The following is a 13,950-nucleotide window of genomic DNA, read 5'->3' on the forward strand; positions in this document are numbered from 1 at the left end:
CAGACGAGCTATCGCATCACTGCCATAATCCTCCCTCTTCTCTTTTTTAATCTCGACGCCTCAACAAATAGAATAGACCGAACAAGATGGGTGCTTTAGATACCATAATCACAGGTAAGAAAACCTTCATGGCTATGCAGTATATGGGGAGAGCTAATCATGTAATAAACATTCACAGGTGTCAGGCATCCTGTAGGTAATTTCATGAGTATCAGTCTGGACAAGTCAGTACACTAATATCTTTTTTGATTTTGTCCTACAGCTGGAGCTTCGTGCCATGGTAAATTTCGCTATTTGGCAAGATTTTCGAAATATAAAGGATGAATCAGAATGGCCAACTACATTCTACAATCGAGAAACAATGAAAAAGTGCTGGGAGTATTTGGATTTAACTTCAAGAAGTTTTGCACGAGTTATAGCTGGATTAGAAGGTGATTTAGCAAGAACCGTAAGTTATATGGGTCCTTCTTTACCTTTTACATCTACACCTTAGCAAATAACCGTTACTTACCCTCGTTTTGACTAGGTCTGTATATTCTACGTTGTACTTAGAGCTTTAGATACAGTTGAAGATGACATGACAATTCCAAACTCTACGAAATTACCTTTACTGCGAGCATTCCACGAAAAGCTTTATGAACCAGGATGGACTTTCCATGAATCCCACGAAAAGGATAAGATTGTATTAGAAGAGTTCACCAATATCCAACATGAGTTCTCGGAATTGGAACCCGAGTAAGCTTAAATATCTGCTTTCCCACATATATATGGTTTTAGGCAATCTGAAGCTGATTCGTTGCATGCTAGGTACCAAGAAATCATCGCTGATATTACGAAGAAGATGGGAAAAGGTATGGCAGATTTTGCGGCTTTATCTACACCTGAACAACCAGTCGCGGAAGTAGATACAATTGAAGATTATGATCTATATTGTCATTATGTTGCTGGAGTTGTTGGTGAAGGATTATCAAGATTATTTGCTGCATCAGGTAAAGAAAGAGATTTCATAAAAGATCAATTAACATTATCAAACTCAATGGGATTATTATTACAAAAAACAAATATTTTTAGAGATATACATGAAGATGTTCTTGAAGGTAGAGGATTTTGGCCTAGAGCTATATGGTCAAAATATGGTTTTAATTCGATGAAAGAATTAATTGATCCACAAAGAGAAAAACAAGCTCTATGGGCTTCATCAGAAATGGTTTTAGATGCTCTAAGACATGCTACAGATGCTTTAGATTATATGACTCTTTTAAAATGTCAATCTGTTTTCAACTTTGTGGCTATTCCCGCTGTAATGGCTATAGCTACTTTAGAAAGAACCTTTATGAATCCTAAAATCTTAAAAGGCAATGTAAAAATCAGAAAAGGTGAAACTGTTAGAGTGAGTTCAGATCTTAAATGTTGCACAAAAGGGAAGAACTATTGATAATCACAACGAAGGCTAAATATCCAATCTCTTATCCTGTAGCTGATTCTTCGAGCCACCAATCCTCGAGACGTAGCTTACATTTTCAGAGACTATTCTCGAAAGATACATGCCAAAGTACAAAAAGATGATCCTAATTTATTGAAACTTAGTATCGCTTGTGCAAAAGTAAGTGATGTGCTCTTGATCTTAACGACGATAGCTGACAATCATGACATTACATTTGTCCACTTGTTTAGATTGATCAATGGGCAGAACATCATTATCCATCATTTATAAACATTTCCAAAGCCGGTGGAGGAGGAGCCTCCACAGCAATAGATCAATATTCTAATGATGCCAGAGCAGCCTTATTCTTGAGAATAGCTAAAGAAGCACAAGAAAGAGCAGCAAAAGAAAAATCTGAAAGATTCATGGCTGATTTAGTTGCCAGAGGTGTAATAAAACAAAGATCACCTGAAGAAGAAGCTGAAATCAAAAAGAAATATGAAGAAATGGAAAAACGAGGTGCACCAATTTTAATGATTGCAGGTGTCATTTTCGGTGTGTTAGCCTTAATGTTAGCTATGGGTGGTGGTGTCGTTTATGCTATTTTGAAATTCTATCCTGATGTAAGTATATATCGTTCTGATTGGCTTTTCACCAGTTTTCGAGAAGGCTAACATACTCTCTACTTTCTTAGTAAACGAATAAGTCAGTTATTACGTGGTCGTGGCTAGCAGAGGTCGTTAGAGAGGTCTATATGTGTCTGAAACGAGGAGATGGGATGTCTGAAGGAGATATGGTGTAGAAGTCTCATAATTAACAAAAGATATGGATTTCGATGGATATATACCCCTAGTTTTGTTTTTGGTTATGATTATGCATACATTCGTAAGATAGAGGGATACCATATAGCTTACACCGCAATTATCTGTAACCTCGAGCTTATCACATGCCTCTCAATCACTGTGGGAAGCTTTCTCTGCTGTTACTAGTATGAGTGCCAGGATAATGAGAAGATGATAATTTCTGAATGATGTTCGTTTACGTTATGGTACCGTTTCGCACCGGTTAGAAAAGCTGAAACTAACATGATGCAGGTTATCGTTAATACGCGCTCGGACGATATCACTGCTTTCTTTGTTGTCTATCAATCTGTATTTCCACGTCGAATATTCTTGGACGTCCCATATTAAGCAGCCTGGTCCTGGCAGCTCGATTTTATACAGTAAAGCTGAAGGCGGCTATTTGACCGCTAGACAAGGTTGGACATCCTTCTAAATTCGGAGCAGTCTGTGACTTTACCTTGAAAGATGGATACAGTCAAAATGTTCGCAGCAGCCTCGAACTTATTCAACAAATCATCTTATCTATCAGCATACAACATTAACAATTCTGGATCAAACTCAGCATCACCAAACTCATCTTCAACACATCTACCTATATCATCATCGTCAACAGCACCAAGTTCACCTAATCCAAATGGATCTTCATCATCATTGGGACCAGGCTCAAGTGCAAAATCCTTCAATGTTGGATTATGGAAAGTTTTAAGTGGATCACATAAAACAACAGGAAAAGAAATTAGTGTTTGGATATTTGAGAAAAGGATTTTAGATAGTATAAAACCCTCAACTACTTATGGAGGTTCAAATGGTTTGAATGGTAGAGAATGGGTTATTGAACAATTAAAGAAAGAGGTGAGCCATTGTTATATATGCCAAATTCATGATATCTCTTCATCTGATCAAAAAGCCATACTAAATCATAATCTCTTTTAGGCATCAGCCCTATCTCGATTGAGACATCCAGATATATTACATATGGTAGAACCATTAGAAGAATCCAGATCAGAATTGACATTCATAACTGAACGTGTGAATTCATCATTATCATCTTTGTTTTCAGCTGCTTCATCATCATCGTCAACCAGTAATAGAGGAGGAGGTAGACCACCGACATCATCAGATGTAATACCAAATGATCATGTAGATTTAGATGAAGTCGAAATTCAAAAAGGTACTTTACAAATTGCAAAAGCTTTAGGTTTTATACATGAAAAAGGTAGAGGTGTTCATCTGAATTTGGGTCCCGATAGTGTTTTAATCAACGCCAAGGTGAGTCGAATAAACCTATCATTTCTAATCAGGCTACAAGGGATATGCTTTTCAGCATATATAAAAGGTCGATCAGATCAGCGTCATGCATCGTCTACGTAAACTCAGTCGAGTCTACGGCGGGCGATCTGAGACGGGAAATAATGGTTGGAGGATGTTCAAGGCTGATTGAATTGGCTTCAAATAGGGAGACTGGAAGTTATCCGGACTATCATTTATGACACCGCTGAGTCAGCCTGATGGAACCCCAACGAAATATGTATATCCGGAAGTTGATGCAAGATTACCACCACAAATACAATGGAAGTTGGATTATCTAGGTAAGTCGCTCGATAATCAGCTCGCACAATTGGAGATACTAGATGTCATATAGCTGACATTTAATTGTAGCACCTGAATATGCCCTCGATTCCCAATTCACGCCTTCATCAGACTTATATTCTCTTGGGTGTTTGCTATATGCCGTACATATGGGTGGTAAGCCGCCGTTCAAGAATAGAGGATCTATGCAAAGCCTACGTCAAAATGTAGAAGGTCCTTTAGTGAGAAAAGAATGGATGAGTGGGAGTAAATGGGAAAGATGTAGCTCGGAATTGAAAGGTGACCATCCACTATCATATCTTTCTGCATAGCAACCGAAGAGCTAATCTCGTAAATATAGATCTTCTACCTAGATTACTCACACGACAACCTTCAACCAGAATCTCACTCGCTTCATTACCTTCACATTCATTCTTTTCTTCTTTGGCTATCTCGACACTGAATTTCTTAGACGCTACAACATTTGCATCAAAACCAAGAGAAGAAAAGGCTACTTTCTTAAGAGGTTTGGTGAGGGTTTTACCGACATTTTCAGAAAGATTGAGAAAAGGAAAAGTATTGCCTAGTTTACTCGAAGAGGTGAGCGATCTGTTTCGTCATTGACTATGATACAATTTTAGCTAATGAAAATGATGCTCAACAGATGAAAGACCCATATCTATTACCTTTTATACTACCGAACGTCTTTGAGATTTCAAAAGGTTTGAATAAAGATGAATTTGCTAGCGTGTTATCAAAGTTGCAACCGCTATTTGTCCTGAAAGATCCTCCACAGAACATGCTTAGTAAGTTCGCGATAGTTCTATAACCTCCTTCAGTAGCTAACTCGCGTACTAGCTTTGCTGGAACATCTTTCACTTTTCGAGGAGAAGACCACACCTCCAATATTCAAAGAAAGTGAGTCATCGTACGTGGGTTAGGTCTTTTAAAGAACGGCTCTAATGACTATCCTTGAACAATAGACGTTATGCCATTGATCTATAATTCGCTTGAATGCGAACATCTTCCTGTGCAAGAAAAGGTTTTAAAGACTGTCCCGCACTTGTGTGAGATATTGGATTATGGTACTGTACAGAATGTGCTCCTCGTGAAAGTAGCTGTAGGTCGAGCTTCCGTCTTTATTCCTCGCTTGAAACCGAGTGCACTACAAAAGCTAATTGTTACTGCATATGTATAGATACTATTTACGCGAACAAGGATATTATCGGTAAAAGTTCAAACTTTAGAATGCTTTACTGCAATGGTCAAAACACTCGATAAAGCTACTTTAACTACTAACTTAGTACCCTTATTGGCCAAAATCAAGACGAAAGGTGAGCTTTCTCGGTACAAAGTTACGCAAATCATAGCTAATAATCATAATCGCAGAACCCGCTGTTATGGTCAGTATAATTTTCCCCTTGCAACGATGCACCGCAAGCTGATGTATAGTCTATAGATGGCTACTTTAGCGGTTCACGAGGCGATGGGAGCTAAAGTTGATCGAGAAGCTATCGCTACCTTGGTTTTACCGCAATTATGGGCTATGTCAATGGGCCCCTGTGAGTAGTATCACCCCTGCTAGACAGAGGAAGCAACACTGAAGCAGACATCGTTTCGCAACCATAGTACTCAACGCAAATCAATTCACCAAATTCATGTCGTGAGTGATAGTCCATGTAACAGGGTCCTCGAAGTATCATGCTAATATGCTTCCCTCAACTTTCGCTTCCAGTGTCGTCAAAACTCTCGGAGCCAGAGTCGAGCAAGAGCATTCACAACATCTGAAAGATGTACACCGTATAGAAGCTCAAACAGCTTCTCTGGCCGCTCAAAACGCTTTTGCTTTGAACGGCCACAACAATTCCCTTGGTGGATCATCTGTCAATGGAGGAGAACTAGATTTCGAAACTTTGGTCAGAGGTGGATCTGCTGCTCCATCGCCTAATCCTGCTGTCTCAAATACTATCGGAGTCACAGATCCATGGGATGATGAAGGTTGGTTGAACGTGGGCGATACTGATAATGTAGCCGGAGTAGTGAGTCCAGATGAACCTTCCTTATGAGAACGTTATGATTCAAGCTGACTATTGGCTTTGACCGAAAGTCAAATGCTTTCCCTACGTTATCAATCAACAACACAGGTTCTTCTTTCCCAATGTCAACACCAAATTCACCTCAACCATCTTCTACAACCATGAGGAATACTGCATCTGGATCTTCGAAATTGAAAGCTAGACCTGTACCTTCTACAACATTCAACGCATCTGCATTCGGTTCAACATCTACTCCTCCACCCACTATACAATCTCCACCTATGTTAGCCCCTACAATCCCTGCTCCTTCGCCCTCAACATCCTTTACACCATTACAGCCTCAATCAATGAAATCACCCTCACTTACTCCTCAGCCTAAAATGGGCATGTCAAGTGGAAATGGACCAAACTACAATCTATCATTATCACCTCAATTAACAAATCATCAACAACAACAACAGCAATCTTCGTACAATTCCTCTCCACTTTCATTCATGTCTCCACAACCGACTTTTACACCAAGTATACAACCACAACCTCCTACCCAACCGATACAACCTTCAGTAAAACCTCCACCAGGCTGGCAATCAGGTTTAATGCAACCTTCTTCTGCACCTAAAGCGGTTTGGGGTAAAAGTGCAAGTAATAGTGGTGCAGGTAGTAGTACAGATTGGGGTGATTTTGATCCGCTCAAGTAGTTGTAGAATACATAGATTTGTCAAACAACATAAATGACATTCATACGAGGTGGCATTGTATACACACATATATGTATCTATTTGTCCCAATGAGAAATCTATCCAAAATACAAAAGCCTGCAGGACGACATCAAAATAGCAGTACATAGAATGGGTTGGTGAGATTTGTATTTAAAAATACAAATAGTATCGTCCAAAAGTTCATAAAAAGGATGGGATCGCTGAAAGTAGTGGAGTATTAATTATTTCCCAAACTATTCGACTTTGGTTATAACTTCAACTTGAATTTTTACTGCTTCATTATTTGGAATTGTACGGATTTGCGGTGATTTAGTAATTGACGGATGTGTTTGTTGGGAAGCACAATTTCCATCCTTTCCATTTTCATTTAATGATAAAGAGTTAAATAATTTATCATCAAACACACCAATATCTCTCGAGAAAGAAGGTTTTCTAACGTTATTTAATGAAGATTTTCGAATATGATTATTTTTGGTAATTGTTATGATATTCATTTCTGTTGATTTTGATTCATCAATCTCTAAATTCAATTCTTCATATAATGATTTAGATATCGTTTTTTCTGAGACGAATTTGGTTATTATTGGATTTAGACTAAAAGGATAATTTAGGTACCATTTTTCGTTAGGATCATCACACAAATATAATGGAAAATCACTTACATGTCAGATGAAGTCAATGTCATCCATCTAGTCACATCATTCAAAATAATTCTTTTCAAATTATCCAATGATTTACCACCGCTTTTATCTATATTCAATTGATGTATATCTTGCATCTGTTTTAACCATTGATCATCTACTTCTTCACTTTCCCAACCTTCATTTGTACCTTGAATAATCAATATAGGTATCTTATGATCATTCAAAATTTTTAAGAATTCTTCGTGTGATAACAGTTGTTTCCGTGATAAAGCTAATGATATAACGATTGGCAATGTTTTATCACTCTATATATTACAAACATATTAATCAGTTCCCGATACTAAAAACACCGCTTTACGAATGAAGTAAGTAGATCAAATCAATTGAACTGATTGATTGACCATTTTTTTCCATACAACTCACGTTCAATTCCCCACTCAATAATCTTGATCTGGTCAACTGGATATATTCTTCTTCAATTGATTTTATGACTTTACCAGAATGTGAAGTAGCATTATAATCAAATATTACTGATGTTATAGCATCTAATGGTTCTGGATCACGTATTTTGACTGCATTTATCAGAATCTAAAATGATGGATAATAGATAATCGATGTCAACAGATTGCTTCCAAACGGGATTTCTCGGAGATTGCAAAGGGATTATGATAAGAAGAAGAAAATGATTGAAACTTACGTGCATACATTCTCTAAATGTTAAACTCCAATTTGTAGCTTCGACTGGTGCTGGTGGTGCAGACATTAATAAAGTTTTTGTCATTTCAGGATAACTTGAAGCGAAATGCATTGCAGGACAACATCCCATTGTAGATCCTACTAAGTGTACTGAATGTATATTTAACGTTATCTAGCAACAAAGGGATTCCAATTTACTATATCAGCTTTTCTTCACTTTATTTCACACGACGATGGTGTCGTTGGGGGATTTGAACTTACCAAAGCGTCTTTAATGAGACTACAGAAGAACAACCATGTTACAGGATCCGAAGAGATTTTTTTTACTTTGGTTGAACCATGTGCAGGTGCATCAAAGCAGATTAGATTATAATTTTCGTATAAAGCTGGATCATCAAATTGGGGATAACTATTGTTGCAATGAAATCATAATTATACAGATTAACTCGTTAGCAGTGAAAATCCTAAATACTGATTACCTGGATGTCTACTTACAAGTAAAAAGAATCTAACCAATAAGGGTGGAAGAACAGTATGGTCTCATATTTCTCATCTATTTCTATAGCTCGTTCCCTCTTCGAAGGCGTGGATAATCTATAATATATGTCAAATGGTTTATCTGGAATAATGATTCGAGGCATTACAAGTATGGGAGGTGGGTATATTAAACTTTGCTTTTAGTCTGTCTCTTAGTCTGTAAGGCGCAATGAATTGAGCTTTGACAGGTAGCCTTTTTGCTGTACTGACCGTTCGAAACGATTCTTGAAAACTGTGTTGCAAATTGATATACAGAAATCCTTGTAGTAGTAAGGAGACTGAATCACGAGATGTTGTATACTGATCGACTAGGTAATATGTCCAGTCTAATGATTTCTGCTATTTTGTCCATCAATGATCAGCTATCGTTTTATCTTACTAAGCCGTATCCTGTGCTCACGATTACATGTTCACATGGACATCAATGTATACACAGATCCTACTTAAAACGTGACATGGCCAAGTTCTTATTAAGCAATATGTATGTTCCTTATTGATCTAAATGAAGAATTTGGTAAACTTAAGCCACTTATGTATTTATTTATTGGATGTTCCCTTGCACGTTAAAATGGAAATTACTAAATTCATCCAGGTAGTTGTACCGATATAAGAATAAATTGTGCCTTACTAATATGTGTCGGGGTATCAGCAGTCACTTCTATACCATAGCTTTTTATAGTACTGTACGAGTAGATTGTGAAATTAATTCTCGTACCAGATCCTTTGCTTTAGGGCTGACAAGTCCACCTTAATGCTACTGTTCATATGTAACATATAACCTTAGGTGTGTTTGATCACTAAAAGATCTCTGTTATTCGATCACACAGAATAGAAAAACGGAGAATTGTAGATCAGGAACACAGCAGGGGGTTAGTTCCTGTTCCAGCTGTGTTCCTTGTAAATGCACCGTAGGTCTCAGAACATTCATAAGAAGCTTTGATTGTACGAGCTGCATACAGATTAATGCATGTATATATCTGCACACATACATAGAGCTTTCCTTACCAGATTGAACCTCAAAACAATTACATCCTTTTCATCAGTGAAGCCATACTGTATGTAATGACAGATTCTCGGAAGACTGCAACTGTCAAAAAAACACCAAGTGGCGTTCCGTAGTATGACCCGGGTTTTACGAGAAACCTGACAGGTGAAAATGAACAACACTACCTTACGCCTTGCCCTGATTTCTAACAGTCGTAACTACACTATGTACTGTATGATGCAGCTCCAACGGAACAGAAGACATTTGATAACTACCACCGAGTTATTCTTTTCCCTTACTAGAATTGTGATCTGCATCATTGTTTCTCTATTTCAAAGGGGACTTGGCAGAGAACATTGCCAAACATCCATTGGCTCTCCAACAAACAACTCTCCATCCTCATCAATCTTGGCGACATGGCGAATACATGCTCAAATCGTATAGTCGCTATAGTAGAAAGGTCTTGATCATCGCTGGATTTTGTCTGATTGGCATTGAATGTCTCACTTATTGAATTGAAGGAAAAAGTGCTTGGGGGTTAACACATGACGATGATCTTGACGCAGCGATTCATATTGATTGGTTAAACACCTCTCGAATCAAACAGGCCCATTATCAATGACACGTAAAACACCTTGATCTAATACCAGATATAATCCAATACATACATTGCGAAATCCACGAAAAAACAGATGGAAGGAGAGCAGAGCAACTTTTTCATTGCTTCGCAAGCCTTCTTGAATTCCAATCGAAATATATATCAATTCAAAGGTAAAATCATATAAGACAATCTAATAGTGAAATGGTTCAACATAGGAATACGAAATCAGTACCTTCAATTCATTTTCGGTGTACTAAAAGTCAAACTTTACCCCAACGCCTTTTGCTGTAATGATCTATCAATCAATACTGGGTATTCAGGATAACTTAATCTATGTGAGCTTTGAGCTTCGATTGAAAACTCTTACTTCAGTTTATTAGTATACGAAGCCATTTAGACATTAGCTCATGAAGTAAATACCATAGAATCGATATGAAACAACCGATTTTGGGTCTAGGTGAAGGAAAAGAGTTCCCTGTAAAATAACTGAATTGAATTAGATAATTTGATCATGGGTTGAGATCACATATAACGAATTAGGATTTCTTTCTTGACTAACTTTATCCCTCCTCCTTTCTTTTTTTCACTATAGCTCTTCCAGCCAGTCGATTCTACTAGCCAAAACGGACTAACTGACTTTTCACCAAAAGATCGTGTTATTTGCGTATTCACATTCTTTACCTTACCTTTCCAATACGCCATCTCACATTTCACATCTAGTCCAGTCTGAATTCTCATACATCTTTTTTACTTTCCTTCATTCCTTTTCGTTCTTCACATTCCAACTTTGACTTTCACAGCATATTGCCATTATACCAACTTACAAGGTATCTCCCTTCAAGTAGTCACAATCACATCAAGATTATTGCAAGATTTAGGTACTATCATATCGATAAGATAGTGACAGATAACGATATCTGATAAGCGAGATAACTGCATCGTTAGCCTCAATATGCCAGCAATGATTGCTCGTCCGCCACCTGGACATCCAGGTAATTTTGGTGATATGCAACAAAGTTATTCAGGAGAAGGTATAGGTATAGGTATGGGAGTGGGTATGGTTATGAACAATACTGAATATGATACATTATCAAGATCATCATCACAATCACAATCACCAACTGATGGAATTAATGGTCCTAATGGTTCAAATTCGAATGAAGAATTATGGTGTGATCCGGATGAATTATTAACTATACCGATATATGATTCAGTTTTAGAATCACAAGCGGATCCATTATTTCCATCACCACATAATTTTAATTTAATGGTACAAGATTATTTAAAAAACTTATCACCTAAAAAAAGAGAAAAAGCATTATTAACTCAAAAAATGTATGATGCTGTTTTATCTGTTTTACAAGATCCAAAAGATACTTCAACGAAAACTGCACAATTTAGATTTTGGGCCAAAAAAATGTTTCAATTAACTTCTTTCGGTGGAGAGAAAATCGTTTGTCATGATCATAAACCTGTTGCAGTAAAAGAACAAATATACGAAGTACTATGTCATTGTCATGGTCAAGCTGGTCATGGTGGTAGAGATAAAACAAGTGCTCAGGTAAGTCAAGACCCTTTCATCATCACAATATGCTTTGTCGTTTATAGGCTGATGCTATTTCCCACTATCCTATTGTAGGTTAGAAGATACTATTCTTGGATACCAAAGGAAATTATAGCTAGATTCGTTCGAGATTGTCCTTTCTGTCAATCAAGAAGAACTCAATCTTCAGCTGGTTTCAGTAACATGTCTGAATCGCAAGCATTCTTGATGTGAGTCGATATCACTTGAAGATGGCATGGCATCGAGAGCTAACAATAATAATTACTCCTCTCATAGCTCTTTGCAAACATCAGATACTCAATTAGCGAATAAACGACCTGTGTCTCTTGCTCAAGCTCGAGCTAATGCGGCTGCCCTGGGACATAAACCATATAAAAGACCTTCGATACGTACCATCGATACTTCATGCAGATCAAGACGTGGATCAGCAGTTTCAGATGATGGTTATCTACAATACGCCAATGAAATGAACAATAATAATTCTAGTACGGGAATGGAAATTTCATCTTCAATGACAAATTATGACGAATCAAACGATTCTCTGTTTGTCACTTCACCTTCATATGAATTTCCAGGTGATATTGTCGATGTTAATTCAATTGATCCAAATCTTGGAAGTGATCCTCAAAATCAAAGTTACTTTAGTAATATCAATGACAATAATCAATATCTAAGTACCCAACAACATCCAATGATGCCAAGAAGAGCGAGTTCATATCACGAACAGTCATCTTCATCGAAACAATTGTTTTTAGATGTGAAACCATTTCCATCATCAGAATCAATGTTACGTAGAAATTCAGAATCAAATATTGCTTTTGATCATAATGGTCATACCATACCAATACAAAATCAAAATCAAAGTTATATGAATAATATGATATATTCTAATCCACCTTCAGCAAATCCAGATCTAATAGGTGGAAATCAATTTTTAAGTGTACCTGGATATTCTGGTGGTGGTGGTGGATTATCAAGAACAACTTCTTCATCAAGTTTGAATTCTTTGAATGACGATGCTCTATCGATATCAGGCATCTCAGATATTAGCTACTTCACCCAAAATCCACATCAAATCGAAACCAAAGTAGATGAATGGAGAGAGAATAATCAATACAATAATATATATCCTATATCAGGTTCAACAACTCCATTAGATGGTAGTTTCTCTTTCCCAATTCCTTTACCTGATATTGACAATTTTGATAACAATAATAATCAAAATTATAATGGAATAGATATATATATTTATCCAAATTCTATCGATTATTCAAATTCAATATCAGCTCCACCAAGTACATATATGTTACCTGTACCTGAATTCAATTTCCCAACAAATTTAAATCCTACAAATGATCCTATAAAATTACCTGAATCAAATTGGGATTCCTTATCATCAAATACTGCCGCCGTTGAAGATCAAGATCAAGCTACTACAGAAGCTGTAGCAGCCGTTCAAAGAATGTTTGATCAAAATAATATTTTCGCTTTAGGTGAATCTGTTGGTATGTCACAAGATCAGATATTAGAAATGCACGATACAGATCTTGGAATTTTGAATCTCAGCAATCGATCTAGTCCAACAGATAATGATAATTGTGATTTAACCTTTGTTGACAGTAAAGCTGAGTTACAATTACAACAAGAACATCAGATAAGTCCAAAAGCAGCAAAAGAAATTGAAGCGGAATTGGAAGCTATAAGTATATTAGCTTTAGCTACTCAACCTACACCATCAGCAGAACAATTACAAATTTCATTGAATTCTCACCTACAACAGCAACATCAACATCAATCACAATATCAAGTTAGTGAAGAAAGTTTACAACATATGGAATACGTTTTAGCTAAAGCTGTTGAAGATGTCAGTAATAGTGGTATTAGCATAAGACAAAATTCCACGTCAGTTTCTACTCCAATGGTGATCATTGAACAACCCTCTGAAAATGATAATCAAAACATCTTATTCAGTACATCTTCGGATAACACGTCTTACCAAAATCAACTTATAATGGTTGAAGAACCTAAATGTGAATTACAGATGAATTCGCATGAGTTGAATTTTACTCAATGGCCTGAATTTACTTTATCGTGATTTGCCTTTATGTATGATCATCAAGCGCTTAATCGATCAAGGTAGTTGGATAAATGGACAATATAATCAATCGTAACCCAGTATGGTGAAGCGGGACTTCATCATTCAGATTGCTATGTAGATAAAATATAAGGGATCAGTAAATTGTAGCCAAATAGTATACCTAAAATCTTGATAACCCCGATTATATATAATACCCATGCTGGAAAAATGAATGTGACCTTGATATCGAAATTTCC

At 36.9% G+C, this 13,950-nt stretch overlaps 4 protein-coding genes across 4 annotated transcripts; 3 read left to right on the forward strand and 1 right to left on the reverse strand.

Moving 5' to 3' along the window:
- Positions 1–86: 86 nt before the first annotated feature.
- Positions 87–2,120, forward strand: L201_002899 (farnesyl-diphosphate farnesyltransferase; the record flags this gene model as incomplete). The annotated part of the gene is made up of 8 exons (XM_066218663.1): positions 87–114; positions 179–192; positions 263–448; positions 527–735; positions 808–1,390; positions 1,478–1,603; positions 1,675–2,046; positions 2,118–2,120. The coding sequence occupies 8 exons, from the start codon at positions 87–89 to the stop codon at positions 2,118–2,120; spliced, it is 1,521 nt and encodes a 506-aa protein (XP_066074760.1).
- Positions 2,121–2,745: 625 nt separating this feature from the next.
- Positions 2,746–6,568, forward strand: L201_002900 (uncharacterized protein; the record flags this gene model as incomplete). Its single annotated transcript, XM_066218664.1, has 14 exons — positions 2,746–3,117; positions 3,199–3,534; positions 3,722–3,854; positions 3,925–4,134; positions 4,196–4,434; positions 4,499–4,640; positions 4,693–4,752; positions 4,818–4,954; positions 5,033–5,168; positions 5,224–5,237; positions 5,294–5,396; positions 5,464–5,497; positions 5,570–5,873; positions 5,942–6,568. 14 exons carry the CDS (start codon positions 2,746–2,748, stop codon positions 6,566–6,568), a joined length of 2,847 nt encoding a protein of 948 aa, XP_066074761.1.
- Positions 6,569–6,822: 254 nt separating this feature from the next.
- L201_002901 (uncharacterized protein) lies at positions 6,823–8,570 on the reverse strand (the record flags this gene model as incomplete). Its single annotated transcript, XM_066218665.1, has 6 exons — positions 6,823–7,183; positions 7,252–7,538; positions 7,657–7,821; positions 7,931–8,101; positions 8,191–8,338; positions 8,425–8,570. The coding sequence occupies 6 exons, from the start codon at positions 8,568–8,570 to the stop codon at positions 6,823–6,825; spliced, it is 1,278 nt and encodes a 425-aa protein (XP_066074762.1).
- Positions 8,571–11,004: 2,434 nt separating this feature from the next.
- On the forward strand, positions 11,005–13,711 carry L201_002902 (uncharacterized protein; the record flags this gene model as incomplete). The annotated part of the gene is made up of 3 exons (XM_066218666.1): positions 11,005–11,613; positions 11,692–11,825; positions 11,893–13,711. The coding sequence occupies 3 exons, from the start codon at positions 11,005–11,007 to the stop codon at positions 13,709–13,711; spliced, it is 2,562 nt and encodes an 853-aa protein (XP_066074763.1).
- Between the last annotated feature and the right edge of the window lie 239 nt (positions 13,712–13,950).

The sequence above is a fragment of the Kwoniella dendrophila genome, chromosome 3 (genome assembly GCF_036810415.1).
Source record: "Kwoniella dendrophila CBS 6074 chromosome 3, complete sequence".
Classification (NCBI taxonomy): Eukaryota; Fungi; Basidiomycota; class Tremellomycetes; order Tremellales; family Cryptococcaceae; genus Kwoniella; species Kwoniella dendrophila.